The 17,459-nt window shown below is 45.0% G+C and overlaps 1 protein-coding gene across 1 annotated transcript in view; it reads left to right on the forward strand.

Annotated features, from left to right (window-relative positions):
• The first annotated feature begins 1,731 nt into the window (after positions 1 to 1,731).
• DUSP22 (dual specificity phosphatase 22) overlaps positions 1,732 to 17,459 on the forward strand; it is a 44,629-nt gene continuing 28,901 nt past the window's right edge. Inside the window, exons 1-3 of the mRNA XM_068931988.1 lie at positions 1,732 to 2,102; positions 8,581 to 8,614; positions 16,979 to 17,061. Of these exons, the coding sequence (XP_068788089.1) occupies positions 2,082 to 2,102; positions 8,581 to 8,614; positions 16,979 to 17,061 (138 nt within the window). The 5' untranslated portion in view covers positions 1,732 to 2,081. The remainder of the gene's footprint in view (positions 2,103 to 8,580; positions 8,615 to 16,978; positions 17,062 to 17,459) is intronic.

A 17,459-nucleotide genomic window follows, 5' to 3' on the forward strand; every position in this document is an offset into this window, starting at 1 on the left:
TCATCTGCCTGTCATTTCAGAGTTCATCCATCAAGTTGATACCCTGCTTTGCTGACTCTTTGCATCACCTTATTCTCCAGCTTTCACCTTTTCACTGCCTGTCTTCTACTGCAAACTCACCTGACCAGCCCGGTCCTATTGAAATGCGCCCAACAAACTACAGCTGACGGTGAACTCTTTGAGCCACAGATGACACATGGATGTCCGTATAATCATTTTTTTCCATACATTTTGGTGATTTTTGTGTTTTTTCCCAGTGTAGTATTTATGCTAAAAGAACTGCTCAGAATAAAGATGCCGTTTTCTACATTACAGTATTTCAAGTACTTCTGAAAATACTTATCTATGTTTCACACAGATATTTGTATAATGGCATAGAGCAGCTGAAGCTGGCTACGCATCTCTCTTGTCTTTGTTTTGCATTTGTGCCATTAAGGATTTCACTTTTTTGGGCAGTGTTACTGAACTGGTTAAAGGCAACGGTGTTATGTAGGAATATCCTGTCTCTGTGTCTAAACTGCGCGGATTCCATAACTACCTGGATACATTCCTCCTCTGCTACATTAATTCTTATGGGTAAAATTGCTTCACTATCTATCGAATCACCAATCACCGTACCTGTCAGAAACACATGCCATGAATAGGGGTATGGCTGTATCATGTCGGTATAACCGAGCGTTAGGGAGCAAGCGCATGGATTTAGACTGATTGAGTATGGCTTTGAGCCCAGGCCTGCCAAGATGCATGCAACGAGCATCTTTCCTTCAAACTATTTGCTTTCTGCTCTCTGTTCATCTCCGTTAAGCCTTTATGTCCTTTATGTACCTGCCAAACAGCTGTGCCTGCAGTACAGGGTCACAGAGCAGAAGACAGGCACACACAGACAGTTGTGATGGGGGAACATGTCCCTTTGCAAGGCCCTGCTCCCTGTGCCATCCCGCCTGGGCCTGGCCTGACCTCACGCCTGCGGCCAAGCGCCTCCCCTCTGCTGTGACTTTTGGGCTTTTGCGCACCGGGAGGGAAACAGGCTGGGGAGTGAGAAGCTCTGGTGGGAGCCCCAGCGTGCTAGGTCAGGTACCACCAGCCAGGCTGGTCCTTGGGCATGCGATGGCCCGTTTGAAGTCAAGCTAAAAACATAAAATTCGTCAGTGTGGATCTGGCTTCAGGACTGCACCTACTAGTAGACGAAGGCATCCGGGAAGGCCAGTTGGGCATGACCTGCCGGCTCTGACACCGCAGCCCTGCCCTCGCTGTAAAGCCGCGCCGCAAACCACGAAATCTGCCTGCGCGATCATGTCACACGCCAGCACAGCTCTGCAGCGAGGCCTCCGCGCAGCACTTTGGCCCGGGGGTGGCGTCCACCGGCGACACGGGCACACACCGGCACACGCACACACACCGACAGCCGGCTGCCATCGCTCCCCCGGCCGCCCCACAGAGCCCGGCACTCTCTCCTGCGCTCGCCCCCCCCCCCCCCGGCTTGCGTGCACCGCCCGGATGCAGCGCTGTTTGGACCCTCGCTGCGGAGACACCCCGCACCCCGCCGCCGCCGCCGCCCTTACTCATCCCCTGAGGAATGAGGCGAGGCCGGGCCGCGCCGGGCGCCACAGGTGGGGGGGGAGGTCCGCGGCGCGGGGGGCGCTGGGACGTGTAGTTCCGGCGGGCGGGCGCCGGCTGGGGCCCGCGGCGGCGCGGACTACAAGCCCCAGGCCGGCCTGCGCCTGACGCGCCGCGGCTTTAATCACACGCGGGGGGCGGTGGCGGCTGCGGGAGGCAGTTCCTGGCGGCGCAGCCCCGCGACAGGTCGCTCGTCCCGGGGGCGGCCGAGCGGAAACCCGCCTCTGATCGCCCGGCAGCCGGGAGAAACCCCAGCCCGTGCCGGGGGAGATGCTCGTAACCCTTCCAAATAATAACAACAACAACAGCAGCCGCAGCAGCCGCCGCCGTCCTAATTAACAATAAGCTCATACCCAGTCACCCCCGGCAAGCACTTTCCCATGCACGCTGACCTGCCGCTGGCAGCTAATTAGCCTGCAGCCGACAGTTTCTCCTGCGGTGCTAAAGTGCAGGTCGCTTAAGCCATGGGGAATGGGATGAACAAGGTAACGCTGCTTATTGTTATTTGTGTGTGTGAGTGCATGTGCGCGGGCGAGGCGGAGCGGTGGCAGGTCTCCGAGGATCACGCTCCTTCCCCGCTGGATGCCGCCTCTCCCCCTCCTTTGTCTTTGTGGGAAAAGCAGAGGCTTTCTCTTTAACTTTGAGGTGTTTCTTTTCTTTTTTTTTTTTTTCCCTTCCCCTCCCCTCCCTGAGGCGAGGGGGAAGGGAAGGAGACCAGAGCTGCCTATCTCCCTCGGGGCGCGTTTCCTCCTCCGCCGGTGCCGGGGCTCTGCCCGCGGCTGATGCCCGCCGCGGTGGGGGCGGCCCCGCGCGCCCGCCTCTAACCGCCGGCCCCAACGGCCGCCGGGGGGAGGGGGGGGGCACCGCCGCCGCGGGCCAGCGCCGGCCCCTTTCCGCCGGCAGCCGTGGCGGGGGGCAATGGCGGCCTCCGGGGCTGCGCCACCGGCTCCCTGGCCCTTCCCGCCGGGCCGGGCCCTGGCAATCCCCCCGGAGGGTCGCCCCGACCTCCCTGGCTCTCTCCTCCGTTTGTGTCCCCCCCCCCCAAAAAAAACAAAAAAACAAAAAAAACACTCCACACCAGTTTTTGGTGTACTCGGGTAGCGCTTTCCAGAGGGTTGTGACCCCTGTGGAGGGGCGGCTCAGGGCCACCTGCCTGGCCAAGGGGTCTGCAAGCGGGAGCGTCGCTGCTGCTCGGGGCAGGCCGAGCAGGACCTTGAGCACTCGGGGCAGGCCGGCTGACCCGCGGCAGGACCTTGAGCGCTGCGTGGTGGGCCTGGAGAAGGCAGCGAGCGCGTGACGAAATTTCTAAACTTCGCAGTCGCTTGCCTCCCTGTTTCCGAAATACGATTATGGACGCCAGCCTGCTCCCCTTCCGCCATCTGCCCGCGCCGACCGGGGAATTGCATGAAGAGCTCTGAAAGCGCGAAGCCCCAGGCAGATACTGGCTGTCACTGGTGGGCTGGGCTCGGTGTTGGGCTCTAGGGGGACAGGAAAGCACTTGGCCCAGTGGAGACAGCAGTGAGGAAGGAAGATGGATCCGTTCGGTAAAGGGTGTTGGCTTTTTTGGCAGTGGAGGCTTATTGTAAGCGCTGACTCCCCTGGTCTATTGTCATGTTTATCAAAGGACAACTGTGATTTGTCTCAGCATCTCCACTTCTGTTTTAAACCCAGGTTTGAAAGCATGGTGGTAGCTAGCCTTTTATATAGCTTACTAAGAAGAACATTAGTTGAGTCATCTCTTCTGTCTAACATCCCACTTCGAGTACTTTGGGGGAAGCTTTGCCATGAGTATGGCATCCTAGAAGGAAGAGAAGAACAAGAGCTAACTGCTCTCAAGTTCTGTCTGTGTAGCATCTCTGTCCCCTGGAAATCAGTTTGGTGAACATCCAGAGTACTTGATGAGCTATCAAAGAAATGTTTTCATCAAGTGGATGGATAAATCAAAATAGAGACTTTAGTTGGAGGAAAGATCTGGTTGGCTAATCCAGCTCAGTTAGTGGATAGGGGTAGAACTTCCCTTGGTCCTTCTTTCCATTTTCTCCCTGGAAGGCTGGGGTCAATGTCGTGATATCTAGTCATTCCTTGGAGGCACTTCTTCCAGGAGTGGAGGAGTGGCTGCTAAGGAAGAAATGCAACTGGAGAGGCTTCTGTCAGATGTGTGTAGGTTTTTTTTTTTTTTTTAAAGTTAAAAATCATCCTGTCACTCTAGGTGCTTTGATAGGGAATGCTAAAGTTGCATTCCAGAAAAAAATGACAATTCTGCGTTCTTTGAAACTTAGCTCTTTTTCTCTGCGGCACATCTGCTGTAGTACCATCTGAGCAGGAATTGGTGATCGATGACTTGTAAGTGTGGTCAATTTATTTCTGTTACGTGTTACCCTGACATACCAGCTGGAGCTTTCAGGAAAAGCGTAGCACTGCTTTGATTTTTCTCCTGCCTTCTTATTGCTTTCACCAAGATGCTGAAATGTTCAGCGTTTCTGGGAGAGTCGGCTCCTCTAAGGAGGCTACAACGATGTTGGGTACTGGCCATCAAGGTTTATTTTTGTAGGGGTCCTGAGTGTAGGTCTTGTACTCGTCCCCTTCAGAATGTGCCCCTGGATCATCTGTTCCTTTTGGTCTTGTGAGTCAGCATTAACGGGAGGGGCAAAGAGACGTAAAATCATGAATGCTGCTGTTTGGAAGTATTTCCTTGACTCAGTGTATCAGTACGAATTACCTTAGTTACCAAATGCAGTGCTTTTTTGTCTTAGAGCTATATGCACATTATAGAAGAAAATAAACAGCTTAACCAATGGTGGACTATTTCATTTAAGAGAATCTCTTTGTACTGAAGCCAGGGGAAGAGGATTAGTTGTGACCTGTAACGGGAATGGTAAGGAAAAGCTCCAGAGACTGCTACAGCTGCTGTTGCTGCTCTCGGATGCTGAGCCTTTCTCAGTGGCATGGTCCCCTCCTGTTTTTCGGTAACATGATATTCATGTATTTCATAGCAAATAGTAATTGCACCTGACTTTATATGGCCATTAGTGCTGATAGGAGGGCTGGAAGCCTGGCATACTCTTTGGGTGGGGATTTTATTTTGTTGTTAATTTTCTTATTTGTAAAATTAGCTGTGCTTGTTTTTTGGTTTTTTGTTTGTTTGTTTTTCTGAAGCCCATCCAGGCCTCCTAATTTTTTTCCCAATTAAACTGAAGTTCATAATATTATTCTCTTTCTACTCATAAAAGGGTAATTGGCTAATGAACATGCTTTGAGTTCAAAGTTACCACTTAACTACAATTAATTTTCAGTGTCTTACCTTTTTTTTTTTTTTTTAATCTTTAAAGTACAGAATGAATGATAGGATCTGGCTGTTAGGAAGTTGTTCTGGTGGCCTGATTTGTCTTCATGTTTAATGTCTAACCTTGTCTTGTGTTCAAAGTCCAAGTTGAAGTCTGTAGTTTAAAATTACAAAGAGGTTTTCCTGGAGCTGAGGGCTAGCAGCTGAGATGATGCTAGAGACTGTAGTACTTAGATTTGATTATCTGTGAACAGGATGTGCTTAGTGAAGAGTCTTTGCTGGGATTTAGTCCTTGCTTGTCCTGATGCAGTTAAATGCCCGTTATTCATACAGACCCTTTTTGAAGGGGTGAGTTGAGTGTTATCTCTACAAAAAGGGCAGATAAGCCGTATTTGTTGTAAAGGCTGATTCGTAAGAAATGTAAATCAGTGTGGGTAGTTACAGCTGATGCAAATAGTTCTATGGAAGTCAGTGAAGCTGTGCCAATTTTCATCAGCAGCGAATGTGTCTCACTGATCTATGTGACTCTCCTGTGCCACCTGATAAGGTGGGCTGACCCACTCCTGAGTGTGTTCTGCAGTTTTTTGCCATTTCCACAGAAAACCCAATTGACTACAATGAACTTGTCCTGAGGAAGTCATGTATCCAGAGCATCAATCAGTACTACCGCAGCTGGAAGTAACATTGGGCAAGGAGTTTGCTGCTTTATACTAAGTGTCTGTGTGTGTGTCTACATAGAAAACAGTGACAAAGCAACCATTTAAACATTTCTGAGAAGTGTATCTTGCAAGAGGACTGATAAAGAGTGTTAGCTGTCCACTGCAGGGCTCTCCCTTTGTGCGAGGTAGCCATTAGCTGTTCTCATGAAAGAGATGAGAATGAAGACAGGCGTTGCTGTCCTTGTTGCTTGGTTGTGCAGTCTTGTAACATCTGTTATTTAGTCCGTGGTCATTTTTTCAATGTTTCGGATGATATAAAGAGGCTACTGTTTTTATTCATAAAGCAGTGGTTGAAAAGTTCACAAAAACAACCACCTTATTTTTTCTCTTCTGCCTCCCACCCCTTCGCTCACACGCCCCTAGCAGCCATCAGCCTTCATTTTTTGTAGCTTCGAGCTGCAGTTACTCATGGCAGTGTGAGATGACACAGCTGAAAGTTCCCAGCCATAGTCTAGATCCGAAGTATTAGTCAGCACTGTATGAAGATTCACTTCTTTCCAGGTAGCTTTCACCCATAGTAATGTTTCTTGCTTCTAGAATGACTAGGACAACAGGGGTAACATCTGTCTGTGGTTGCATGGTGTCCTAATTTTCTATCTAGTACACAATGTTGCTTCATTATGCACGAACTTCTGGATTTTTCCTCCTCCAACAACAGTCTAAAAAGCCTCGTTTTTAAACCCCTTCCTCCCCTAGTGTTTCTTGGTATCTCTTTAATTTATAATGTCTAATCTTAATGACTGTGACTGGAATTTAAGCTTTCATCCTCTCTTGAGAGCACATACTTGATGCGGAAATAATGTCTTGGAGTCTAAAATGCTGTAGCCCAGAGTAGGCTGTTGTGATCTGAGATTTGTGCTACAGATAGAAAATACCAGACTGCTGTCTAAAAGTATCAGAAAGGCTTTTTCTTTTGTTCGTCTTCTCTCTCTCTCCCTTTCTCTCCCTCTCCCCCTTTCTCTCTCTCTTTTTTCTAAGCCTAAGGTGAGGGAGCTGGCTGGGGGTGAGCTTATTGGTGAAATTGTTTGCCAATTAGACTCATTTTTACTTTAGAACATGTTTTGTCTGTAGATTTTGGCCCTTAGCAATGGCTCTCAGGTACTCTCCTCTTTTTAGAGGAGCTTCTGACTGCTGATTCTTAGCCTGAGGTGGTGGCCTTTGGTCTAGCGGATTCAGAGCTGCAAGTATGCTTAAAATAATCGGTCCATAAAACTATGACTTTTGTCCGTGTGGAAAGGGACAAGAGAGAGTTGAAAGGATGCTTTTCCCTGCTTGATACCCCATCATTAGAAATTATACTGCTTTTTTTTCCCCCCTTCCTACTTTTATAGGAAAGCTGAATTTTTACAAATGAAAAATGAAGAGGGAAGGAAAAATGGGGAAAGGTGTATGGGCTTATCTGTGCAAAACTTACAGGTCCCTGTTTGTACCGGATTAAAGAAACATTTTTTTGTGTAGTTTATGTTGTCTTCTAGCCCTTAATTGTAAGTTTTCTGAATTACTTTCCAAGACTGAGATGACAAAACCAAGAAAGGTATGCATGAATACTGTTTGGCTTTGTAAATCGTTCAGGGTATAGCAAGGGCCACAGAGAGGTCATCTTTTAATAATGGTTGCAGAATTGAGCCTCATGGTCAGAGCTGATGTGACATGGCACATGGTGATAGATTATCCAGCAAAGCAGAGGAGGAGGAAGGTTTGCGCAACCCAAAGCTACAGGTAGCGTGTGAATGGCTGGCGCTTCTCTGTTTTCTATAGGCTGGGTAAGGTAGTAGTGAATGCTATGTTATTATCAGATGCAACCCATAGCATTAGGGCAGATCAGAAGCTACTTTACAGGCCCTTCTGTTGGCTGGCTAACCCTAGTGTGATAAGCTAGGTTGCCTTTCAACAGGCAGGTTGCTGCAAGGCAGAGGCTCATCTGATAATCCCCAATAAAAAGTCCTTCATGACTTTCGGAACTTCTACACAGCTGGACTGAGCAAAATGGGTGGAGTTTTCCCTTTAAATAGCTGTGCTTGAGAGACTGTTGCTGCTGTTGTGATGACATTTGGGCGTTGCTAAGGCTTTAGGAAGTTAGTGCTGACATATCTGTATTGGTGGTATGCTCTGTGTGCACCAAAGAAAAATGGATCATATGATCTCGTTGCCTTTCCCCCCCCCCCCCCCATGTGCGTGTGTGCATCTTTGTTGCTGTTTCCAAGTTGGGAGGGGTATGAAAGGGTGGGAAGGGTAGCATCGCAGTGTTTACCTGCCTGTGTGTGCAGGCATGTGTCCTTGGGCTGCCCGGGGCTGGTCCTCAGGCTGACCTTGAAACTCGCAAGTTAAAGAAAGTCTTGTAACTGAGAACAGTGCGGGCTTCTGGGAGTGTTGATGTGAGTGGGTAGATCTGGGAGAGAAAATGCAACTCACAGACTTTCATCAATTCTCATTCTATGTGAATACACAAGTAGCTGTTTGCAGTGATTTCCTCTGTGTAAGAGCGCGACAGTGCTGTGGCGCTGACTAGCGTGGCTTTGCGCTTTGTGATTTGCTGGATTTTCTTTTTTGCAGTGCTTTGTCCAGCTTGCTTAGCAACTTTAGGCAAATCACTTACCTTTTCTGTTTGACGTTTCATCACTGCTTAAATAAGGGTAACTCATACAGTGGGGGGGAGGGGCAAGTTGTGAGGCCCACTTCATATTTGTAAAACGCTTTTGATATCCTTGGAGAGAGACCATTATGTGAGAGTCCAACATGATTAACAACTGGTTCTCAACGAAAGCTTTCAAAGTGCAGCATAGCTAGGGTAGTGCAGTTTAAGAAGGCTGCAAAGACGCACAAAGTGTAGTCAGCACTTTTTAGACTGCTTTTGACAATAGTCTGCTAAAGTAGTATGTTCCATCCTGTATGCAAATCGAACTTTGTCAAATTGTGTTACCACAAGATATCTATATTTGATACTATATTTCTTTCTCACAGATTCTGCCTGGCTTGTTCATTGGCAACTTTAAAGGTAAGATTAGTTTTATCATTATCTCTAGGGTTACTTAGCAGGGGTCTTAAGGTATTGTTTCACAGGCCTACAGAATTCTGTAACATCTCTGCAGCTTCTGTAACCCTATCTTGCTTCGTTTCTGGATTCACCTGGTACCACTTAAAGAAGAACTTGTTTGCTCTCTCATCCGTGTGCTGTGCTGCAAGTACTTTAAGAAAAATGAACACCGTCTCCTCGAAGTGTGCTTCAGCTAGAATTCCTGAACGCTGGCCTCTCTTAAATGAGTCCTGTGCTTCGCAGACAAGCGTGTGAGCCAGGCAGATTCTTCATGAGGCTTATTTCAAGCCCTCCTTATAAGTAAAGGCTTAGTATGCCTCCCGCTCATTGCTTTCATTATTCTGGTTATTTATAACAACTGCTAAGGAGTTGTTATCACTGCTTATGAGATTGATAAGTTTGCAGATTGCTGTCTGACCACTGGGTACTCACACTATCCATGCTGCAGATGCAAGACTCTCATCTCTCTGGATATTTTTTCCCTTTTCCATGAGGTTTATTTTTCTGTTTGAAGAATGGCAACCATATTTACAAAAAATAGAAAACTTCATACAGACATCCAAATAAATGACCTGTTCTCAAAACACTCTGTTAGCAGCAGTTCCCATTATGCCTCCTCAGAAGGAAATGGATTGTGCCTGTATAGTTATTTTGATACATATAGACCCAGTATTTAACTGTGCTTGGGTGCGATAGTGAGGCCAGACTCGCAGGGGTGACTACAGTATCATGCCCTTCCATATACCTGGTCTCTTATGAGTGGACAAGGTCTGTACTGGGTTTAGATGGAACTGTCTCGTCTCCTTTGCCTGCCCGCCTGCCCCCGTGAGTTCAGTGGTTGTGAATTGTTGTCTGATTAACCAGCCTCTGGACCTGCTGACCCATGTTGCTGATCCACACAGTTCTGCTGTCCCTGGGACACAGAGCTGATCACTTTCAGAGACAGGCCTGAGGTACCCGCCAAGTTAAAAGGCGTCTTGCGCCACACTGGGATGTGAACACAAATACAACTGCTAGTGTATGAGGGAGCTGATCATGCCATGGGCAGGGAGGTGAGAGGACAGACAAGTGCATACTAGCAGAAAGAGATAACGGAAGGAAAAGAAAAAGAAAGGGGAAAAAAAGGAAAATAGGGAGGGGAGAATGATTGTGCACTCCCTTGGACCATGCAGTGCATGGGCCAATGACAAAGTAATGTGGTTGCAATCCTGTTGCTTTTTTTTCTGTTGTTTATTTAATCAAGTAGAGTGGGAAAGGGGAAGGATGGGAGGGTGTTTGATGGTAGATTTCTTCAGGTTTCGGACTGCCTGGTGGAGTGGGCAGGATGGACCCAGAGAACATGGCTCTGAATCTGTCCCTCTTGCTGTGGCAACCCTGCCGGTCAGCCTTTGATAGTCAGCCCAAGGGAGTGAAACTCATCTGGAGCATCTGTTTCTTGGTGTGGTTCTATTTTCAGCTGATGAACAATTTGACCAGCTGAGGGGAGTTGGCCAAGGTTACAGAGTGAGTCAGCATCTCTGCCAACCCCAGTGCCTGCGACCCTCTCACTTGGGCTGCTTTGGCCTTTCAGCTGTGTTTGTTGCAAATGGTCCATAAATGGTATGTCAGGTCACTTCTACGCACAAAGTGGTGATGTGTTCATGAAGATGGGATGAGCAGGCAGTATTTCTGGAAGCCTGGCTGAAAGTAAGCAGAGGCTGAAAGGCTTCAGTTATCTCCTTAAAAGAGAGAGAGGGGGGGGTTAGTTTTGATCTAAATGTCTGTGTTATGGAGTCTATTCTTACATTAATAATAATAAAAACAAATGAAGTGTTCATTTATTTAGTGCTATGACCTTTACTTGCATTGCATTTAATCAATCTGTTCTACCATTGTGAGTATCTGTCATTATATCTCATATTACCGACTGTGTCTGGGGAGGAAGAGAAAAGATTGCTGTTACAGCACTTTGCTAATATAAAAGCAATTTTTTACAGTTTTGGCTTTTTCTGCCACCCATGCCCCTAAGAACAATTGCAGTGAACTGTCTGTGCAGTGAAGTCATCCCATTTTGGAGCAGATTGTTGGTTTTCACCAATGTCTTTTTCTGGAGGAATTTGATTATCATGTTCTGGGGGCATGTTCTGATTTGTGGCACTCTTTCAAAAAGTGACTAATGAATTTTGAGACTTCCATAAAGGGGATCATTGCTGAGAAATACACAGTAGCATTGGGCTTGGTTAGAGTATCCCAATTTGGGTAGCTGAAATGTCTAGCTACTTTTAAAGTCATGGGTTTAGAAAATGAGTTTCTGTAATGCACCCTTGTTGAGCAGTCTGGCTATTTCTTCTTGCAACTGATAGCTATAATTGAATAGAGTTGTATCTGGTCAGTAAGAGGAATAACACTGAATCCCTGGCATTACCCATCTTGCCCAGAGACACGCTGAGGCATCCGTTCACCCTCTGCGTGTCCATGCAGCTGCCAGAGAGGAGAGAGCTGCCTCCAGAAGTGGAGTCATAAGGGAATCTCTCTGCAATGCTCTGATCTGCCCTCTGGAGGATAGTCTCTCCTCCGTTCTCCATTGACTATATAGGGAGCCCAGGCAGGTAGTTTTTCCATAGCCAGGTTATCTAAATACCATTCTTTGCACACTCATCTCCCCCTGTTGTAGGGGAAACCTCTAGGGAGAGAGGCGTAATTGTTTCAGATTGTTGCCCTCTTCCTTCTAAATGAAAGCAGGATGTTAAAGGATGTTAAATACTGTAATCCTAGAGGAGACATGCAGCAGCTGATTGTGGAATTACTATCTAATATTCAGTCATGTTTTTATTTTAGGTATAGGTCTTCTGAATGTCTGTTTAAGCCTAATTAACACACAGACAATCTGTGGGAGAGGGCATGCATGCTTCTCTGCATTTAATTTATAGGTAAACTGAGGCACAAAAACTGTTGCAGAATAAATCTGTGGCAGAGATAGAAGTTGGTTTGTGGGCTGCTGTACAAGCCTTCAGACACATACAGTAAATAAACACCTTAGAGTCTGTAGGTCTGAAAGTTACACACAATCCTGGTTATGCAAAGCACCAAAGTACATGCTGAAATGCCACTGAATAGACGAGACTTAAGCATGTCTTTGCAGAACTTTCCTGAAAAAGGAAAGATCTAGGCATGTGCTTAAAACAGTTGTTATAAGATTCATAAATGTGATGCTACCCGTCCGTGGCACATTCAAACTGTGCTGTGTTCCTGAGGTAAAAAGTATGTCTAAGATTGCACAGCTAGAGGGCAGAAAAATTCAAGGAGAGGTACTGCTGTCCATACAAAATACCAAGAGTGAGTTTAGTTTGAAAACCCAGAAGGAAAGGAATCTCTTGGGCTTCTGCAGCAAAAGTTCCTGAGGAGCTATTTCTTGGGAATGGGAGGGGGAGAGGGGGGCAGTGGGCAGCACTAGGGGAGAAAAATGAGGAGAGGGAAAGAGAACACTACGCAGAATAAACTCTTCTTCCCTGTTCCAGTTCAGGGTGATTTTGGTTTCTCGCAGTTCCTTTCAGATGAAATTCAATCCTGCAACCCCCTCAGAAGACAAAGACTTTTTTGTGAGGTTGCATGCCTGTGTGCATCTCGCCTGTGCTGGAAACCTGATGTCCCTTGAAAGGCACCTGTGCTCATGATAAAAATAAGTGCTTTGTTCCCTAAGATTGATAGGGCAGGGCACTTTTTTGCTTCTTTCTCTGCATGAGTAGAAAAAATATTTCTTCTGATAGAAGGTTTTGAGTGAGTGGTTATTCGGTTCCAAAGAGAAAGTTTCACAGCAGTCAGCACTAGAGACCCAAGAGTACTTCCATCTTGAATACTAAAACGCTTGTGTCCTTGCTTGCTTGTAGTTATATTTGGAAGATTCAGGTTTTTCCAATGGAATATTTGGGGGCTTTTTGATTTGAAGGGGAAAGCCACAATATGAGGTTTAATTCCCCCAAAGAGTCCAGTGGTGTTGTGGATGATTTGGAGAGACTTGGGAAAGTTTCTGCTCTTCCTGTTACTGAGTATAAAAAGATAGTGTCCACCAAGTGATTCTGCTGTGTTTCTAGATCCATTTAATTGCTGTTATCAGCTTCTTTATTCTTTCTGGAAAAGCTCCCTTTTCTAAGGTTTTGTTTCAGGTACTGAAAATAGGAGAGGATGAAAATACCACTCCCTTCTTCAGGTTTATCTTTTAAAGACAGACCTCTTTTAGGTACTCTCATTAAACAGAGAACTGGACCTTTCTCCCCAGCTTTCTCACTCCCTGAAAAGATCCTTCTGAGAGGCTGGGACGAAATATTTATGAGAATGAAATGTGAAGTGGGGACAGGAGAGATGGAGTTTTTGTTCAAGTGCTTGGTGTGTATGTGTGTGTTCCTGCACGTGTGGAACCACTGAACTCTGTGAATGGAGCACAGCTTTCCTGCTGGGAAGCCTTTCTCTGTGATAGCTCTTAGTGCTCTGCACCACTGAAGATGAGATTCTCTTTTAAATGTCTATCTCTGGTTGTCTCCAGAGCAGAAAAGAAAGTGTAGAAGAAAAGATATTCTCTTTAAAAATACAGTGATGATGAAACTTTCTGTAGTATCTATATATCTGCAGCTTGAACCCTAATGCTGTTGTACTTCCTGGGCTAACTTGTTTTCTCTAAGCAATTTTTAAACATATATATAACCTAACATTTTAATACCAAAACCCTAATACTCATTAGCTTACTGTGTTATAAGAGCGTGCCTGCTTTTTCCACTAACAACAAAGTCAGAATTGTATGTTTGAAGAAGGAAGAAGCAAGGATGTCTTTAGTTTGAGATAGCTAGCTCATGGGAGAAAAGGTGATGAAAATTAACAAACTGATCTCATTTATCTTTTGTGGAGTTTTTTTAGTCTTCTAAGTTCACAGGTGAGTTGCAATTAAATATTGCAGATACAGACCCATATCACTATAATGTTTTTTTTCTTTCCTGGCAGGATGGTTTGGTATTTTGTTGTTACCAGTAGAGGTATCAGTATCTGCTGGTACCAAAGGCCATACCTACAGCCTTCCTATTTCGTGAAAGGAGAAATCTTTATTCCTCACCTTATATCGCTATGGAATTGGAGAAGATAATAGAGGAAGACTATATGTAAATATGAGACTTCATCACTGTAGTATTGGGGTGAATGTGTCTTATCAGGAGAACAATACCGTTGGAGAGGTGTTTTTTCCCTTTGGTGTGGTGGGGGGGATTGAAGTACAAAATATTAAGTGATTTGCTTCCTCGATCACACAGGAAGACGTCAGAACTACAGAGAAATGAGTTCAGATTCCACCAGTCCCATTTCAATGACTCTGCTTTTACAATTAAGTGTCTGTAGCTCTCAGCATATGAGTAGAATCTAGAGCTAGGAGTAGTAGGATGAAATGAGAAAAGGAAAGCTAAATATAAGCCTGTGAGGGAAGGAGGAAGACTTCCCTTGCGTGAATTACATCCTCTTGCGTGAGGAGGGAGTTTCATGAAGGCTATACTCAAGTCCTTATCGGCTGAGAACTTTTTCACTGCATGAAACAAAATATTAGGTAAACTACTGTGAAGAGTAATCCCACATGTGAGGGACTCTTATGGATGTGCTAGATGTATTCTAAGTTTCTTTAAATCCTGAGATGGGATGTTTCATGCTGTAATTTTGAAATGTGAGCCTGCATGTGGCTGTACAGCACTGTGCTGCAGTAAATAAGTCAGAATTATGTTAATGGTGACTCTTCTGGCTTCTGGTGGTCCTCTGCATAATCCCTTAAATTTACTGAAAACTTATGGGACAAGACTGTGAGTGACAGGAAGTCTCATTTGCGCTGCTATTGAAATCAGTTTTGTCTGTACTATGCACAGTGACTTATAGTAGGGAGGAGAACATGGGGAATTTCCCCCTTTTAAAATATTTAAGGTTTAGATTCAGATAGTACAGTCACTGGCTGGGAAGCTTTCTCTATTTTCTGTGATTTGAGTGATTGTTTCCTAATTATATTAGGACCTGCTGGTTATCCTGGGATGTAGCTCTAGGGTAGCCATTTCCTGCCTGTATGTGAAATCTCACTGTCTTATTGTACAGTTTTGATTTGCTGAAATTCACGTAGCTTGAGTGTCTTTAGTTAACTGAAGAATTAAAATCTTTCAGTCCATTTGAGTTGTACTGTGTCTGTTAGGCCCTCCAGTCTGGATCACAACGGTTAACTTCTAATTTGGGTTGTAGCTGCTTTCAAAGTTGTTTGGCTTGTGTGGCAAGTTGCTTCTTACTATTTGGTCCATACATATAGTTAGAGGTTGGAGTCTGGTTATGCTAGGTATGCATTAACACTGTGAATTTCAGCCAGCAGGCTCTGAAAACTGCCCCTCGCCTCTGGAGATGACATATTTAGGAAGTTTTCTGAGGCTTCCAAATCCTCACCTGATTAGGTGTTCTGTGAAAAATCAAGATTTGCCCTCTACACGATTAATAAATCTGGAGGCCTAGTGGATTAAAGGAACTCTCTCAGCAAATGTCAGCATTTCTTCTTTGAAATGCTCGCTCTGGAATTCTTAGGAAATTGAAATTGTTCTGTGAAGCTAAAATTTAATTCTGTTTCAGATGGAGTTTGTGTTAATTCTGACTTGAGCAAACAGGCACCCACGCATTACGGAATCACACAGAATGGTTTAGGTTGGAAGGGACCTCTGGAGATCAACTAGTCCAACCTCCCTGCTCAAGCAGGGTCCTCTAGAGCATATTTCCCAGGATCACATCCAGACGGGTTTTGAATATCTCCAGCGAAGGAGACTCCACTACCCCTCTGGGCAACCTGTTCCAATGCTCTGTCACCCTCACAGGAAATAAGTTTTTCCTCATGTTCAGATGGAACTTCCTGTGCTTCAGTTTCTGCCCGTTGCCTCTTGTCCTGTTGCTGGGCACCACGGAGAAGAGACTGGCCTCATCCTCTCGACACCCCTCCTTCAGAGACTTGTACACATTAGTCATGCAAGCTTGACCTGCATGTGAAATCCATGCAGTTTTGACTTCTCTTAATTTTATTAGCCCTAAAAAAGCCTTTTAATTGGATTATTATACTCACGTGGATCTCATCTATAGGACAATATAATTAAATGCCCAATTCCTCTTTATAATGTAGAAAAGGCATTGAAACTTTATAGTAGAGTGGAATAAGATGAAGCAAGAGATACTGATTGAACTCTTGCACATACATAAAGAATGCACAGGTGATGCTATTATTTTTGTACCTAGAGAGAGCCGGTTTGAAACCTTTGTGGTCAGTACTCTTTTTTCTGTGTGCAACCAGGCTAATGTGAACAGATTGTATGGGCTGATTTGGAAGGCAGGTGTTCACATCACAAAACCACTGCTATAATTGCCATGATGTGTTGTGCCAATCTCAAGTGAAAAGGTCAAAAGTAAATGGACACAAACTAACTTTTACCTGTATTAGTGGTTCTTGGAGGTCATTTTCAGGTAACGGCCAATGGTCATGGCTAAGGATTGGGAAAGTTGTTCAGTGACTACAGATAATCGATTTTACCTTTTCTCATAGAAACAAAATGATATTTTCACAATATCTAACATGAGATTTTCAGTCACCTCAGTTTACTTTCCAGTTCTGAATGTTTGAGATGTCTTGGTTAAAGGCTTAGGAGCCACCTTTTTACAACTGCACTTCCTTTACGCAGAGTTTTTTTTTGTACGCTTGATCTCTTTATCCTCCCAATCTCTCTCTTCAGACTCAAAATTATGCTATGTGTTGGCTAAATGTACCTTTTTGCCTGCTAGTCCACAAGAAGTAAGTATCCAGTTCCGGCACTGGTTGACTAGTTAATCTTTAATTCAAGTGATATGTTTGCCTTCACCCCTTAGACCTGGATATCACAAGGTCAGTCCCCCAAGTGAGAATATATCTCCTGAAGGGGGATTTGTGGGTGCAGAGGAGGTATGCTGTTTCTTGTACAGCTCTGACTACTTGTTCAGATGGCCATCACCTGCACGCAGAGATACGCACAGACTTACATTTCAGATGCAAAATATATGAAACTTTTGACTTAAGAAAACATTCCTTAGTCACTTAGCTGGTTCTTTATATAGTATATCATTTGTTTTGAAGTTAGAAATGTTTCTTCTCCCCTCCCTCTGTGTTGATGGTGTTCTAGAACAGCTGCATTCAGGGTTTTGCTTTGCTTTATGAAGCTTCAAAAAGAAATGTGCCAATGACAGTGATTTTCAACATACACAAGGGAAAGGGGATTGGGCTATTTCAAAAGATTAAACAAAAAAAATTCTCTTCCTTTTTTCCCTTTATCACAGATGCCCGAGATGTAGAGCAATTGAGTAAGAATAACATTACGCACATTCTTTCAATCCATGACAGTGCCCGCCCTATGCTCGAGGTAAGAGGGATGGGGGACTCCATGGTAAACCCTTATTTTGCAGTTGGCAGTTCCAGTCATCCTGGTATTGATTTCATATTCTGTACAATTGGTGTTTTGAAACTGATTTTCTTTTGGAAATGTTTGACAGCAGTAGTTTTGGGATTCAGGCACAGATTTCATTCTTGCCGCTGTTACAACAAAAAAGAAATCTAACTGACAAAGGAAGAGACAATTGCAGTGTCAATCAATATAACACAATAATGAGATTGTGTTACTAATTTAATAGTAAAGGTAAGTTTCTTTCTGTGTGAAATTCAAGCATCACATAAACAATATTTCTTCTCCCTCTTCCCACTACCAGCCCTCCTTCATCCTGGGCTCCTTTTTTGAATCTGTACAGCAGGTTGTTGTGCAAA

This window comes from Struthio camelus, chromosome 2 (assembly GCF_040807025.1).
Source record: "Struthio camelus isolate bStrCam1 chromosome 2, bStrCam1.hap1, whole genome shotgun sequence".
In the NCBI taxonomy this organism is placed as follows: domain Eukaryota; kingdom Metazoa; phylum Chordata; class Aves; order Struthioniformes; family Struthionidae; genus Struthio; species Struthio camelus.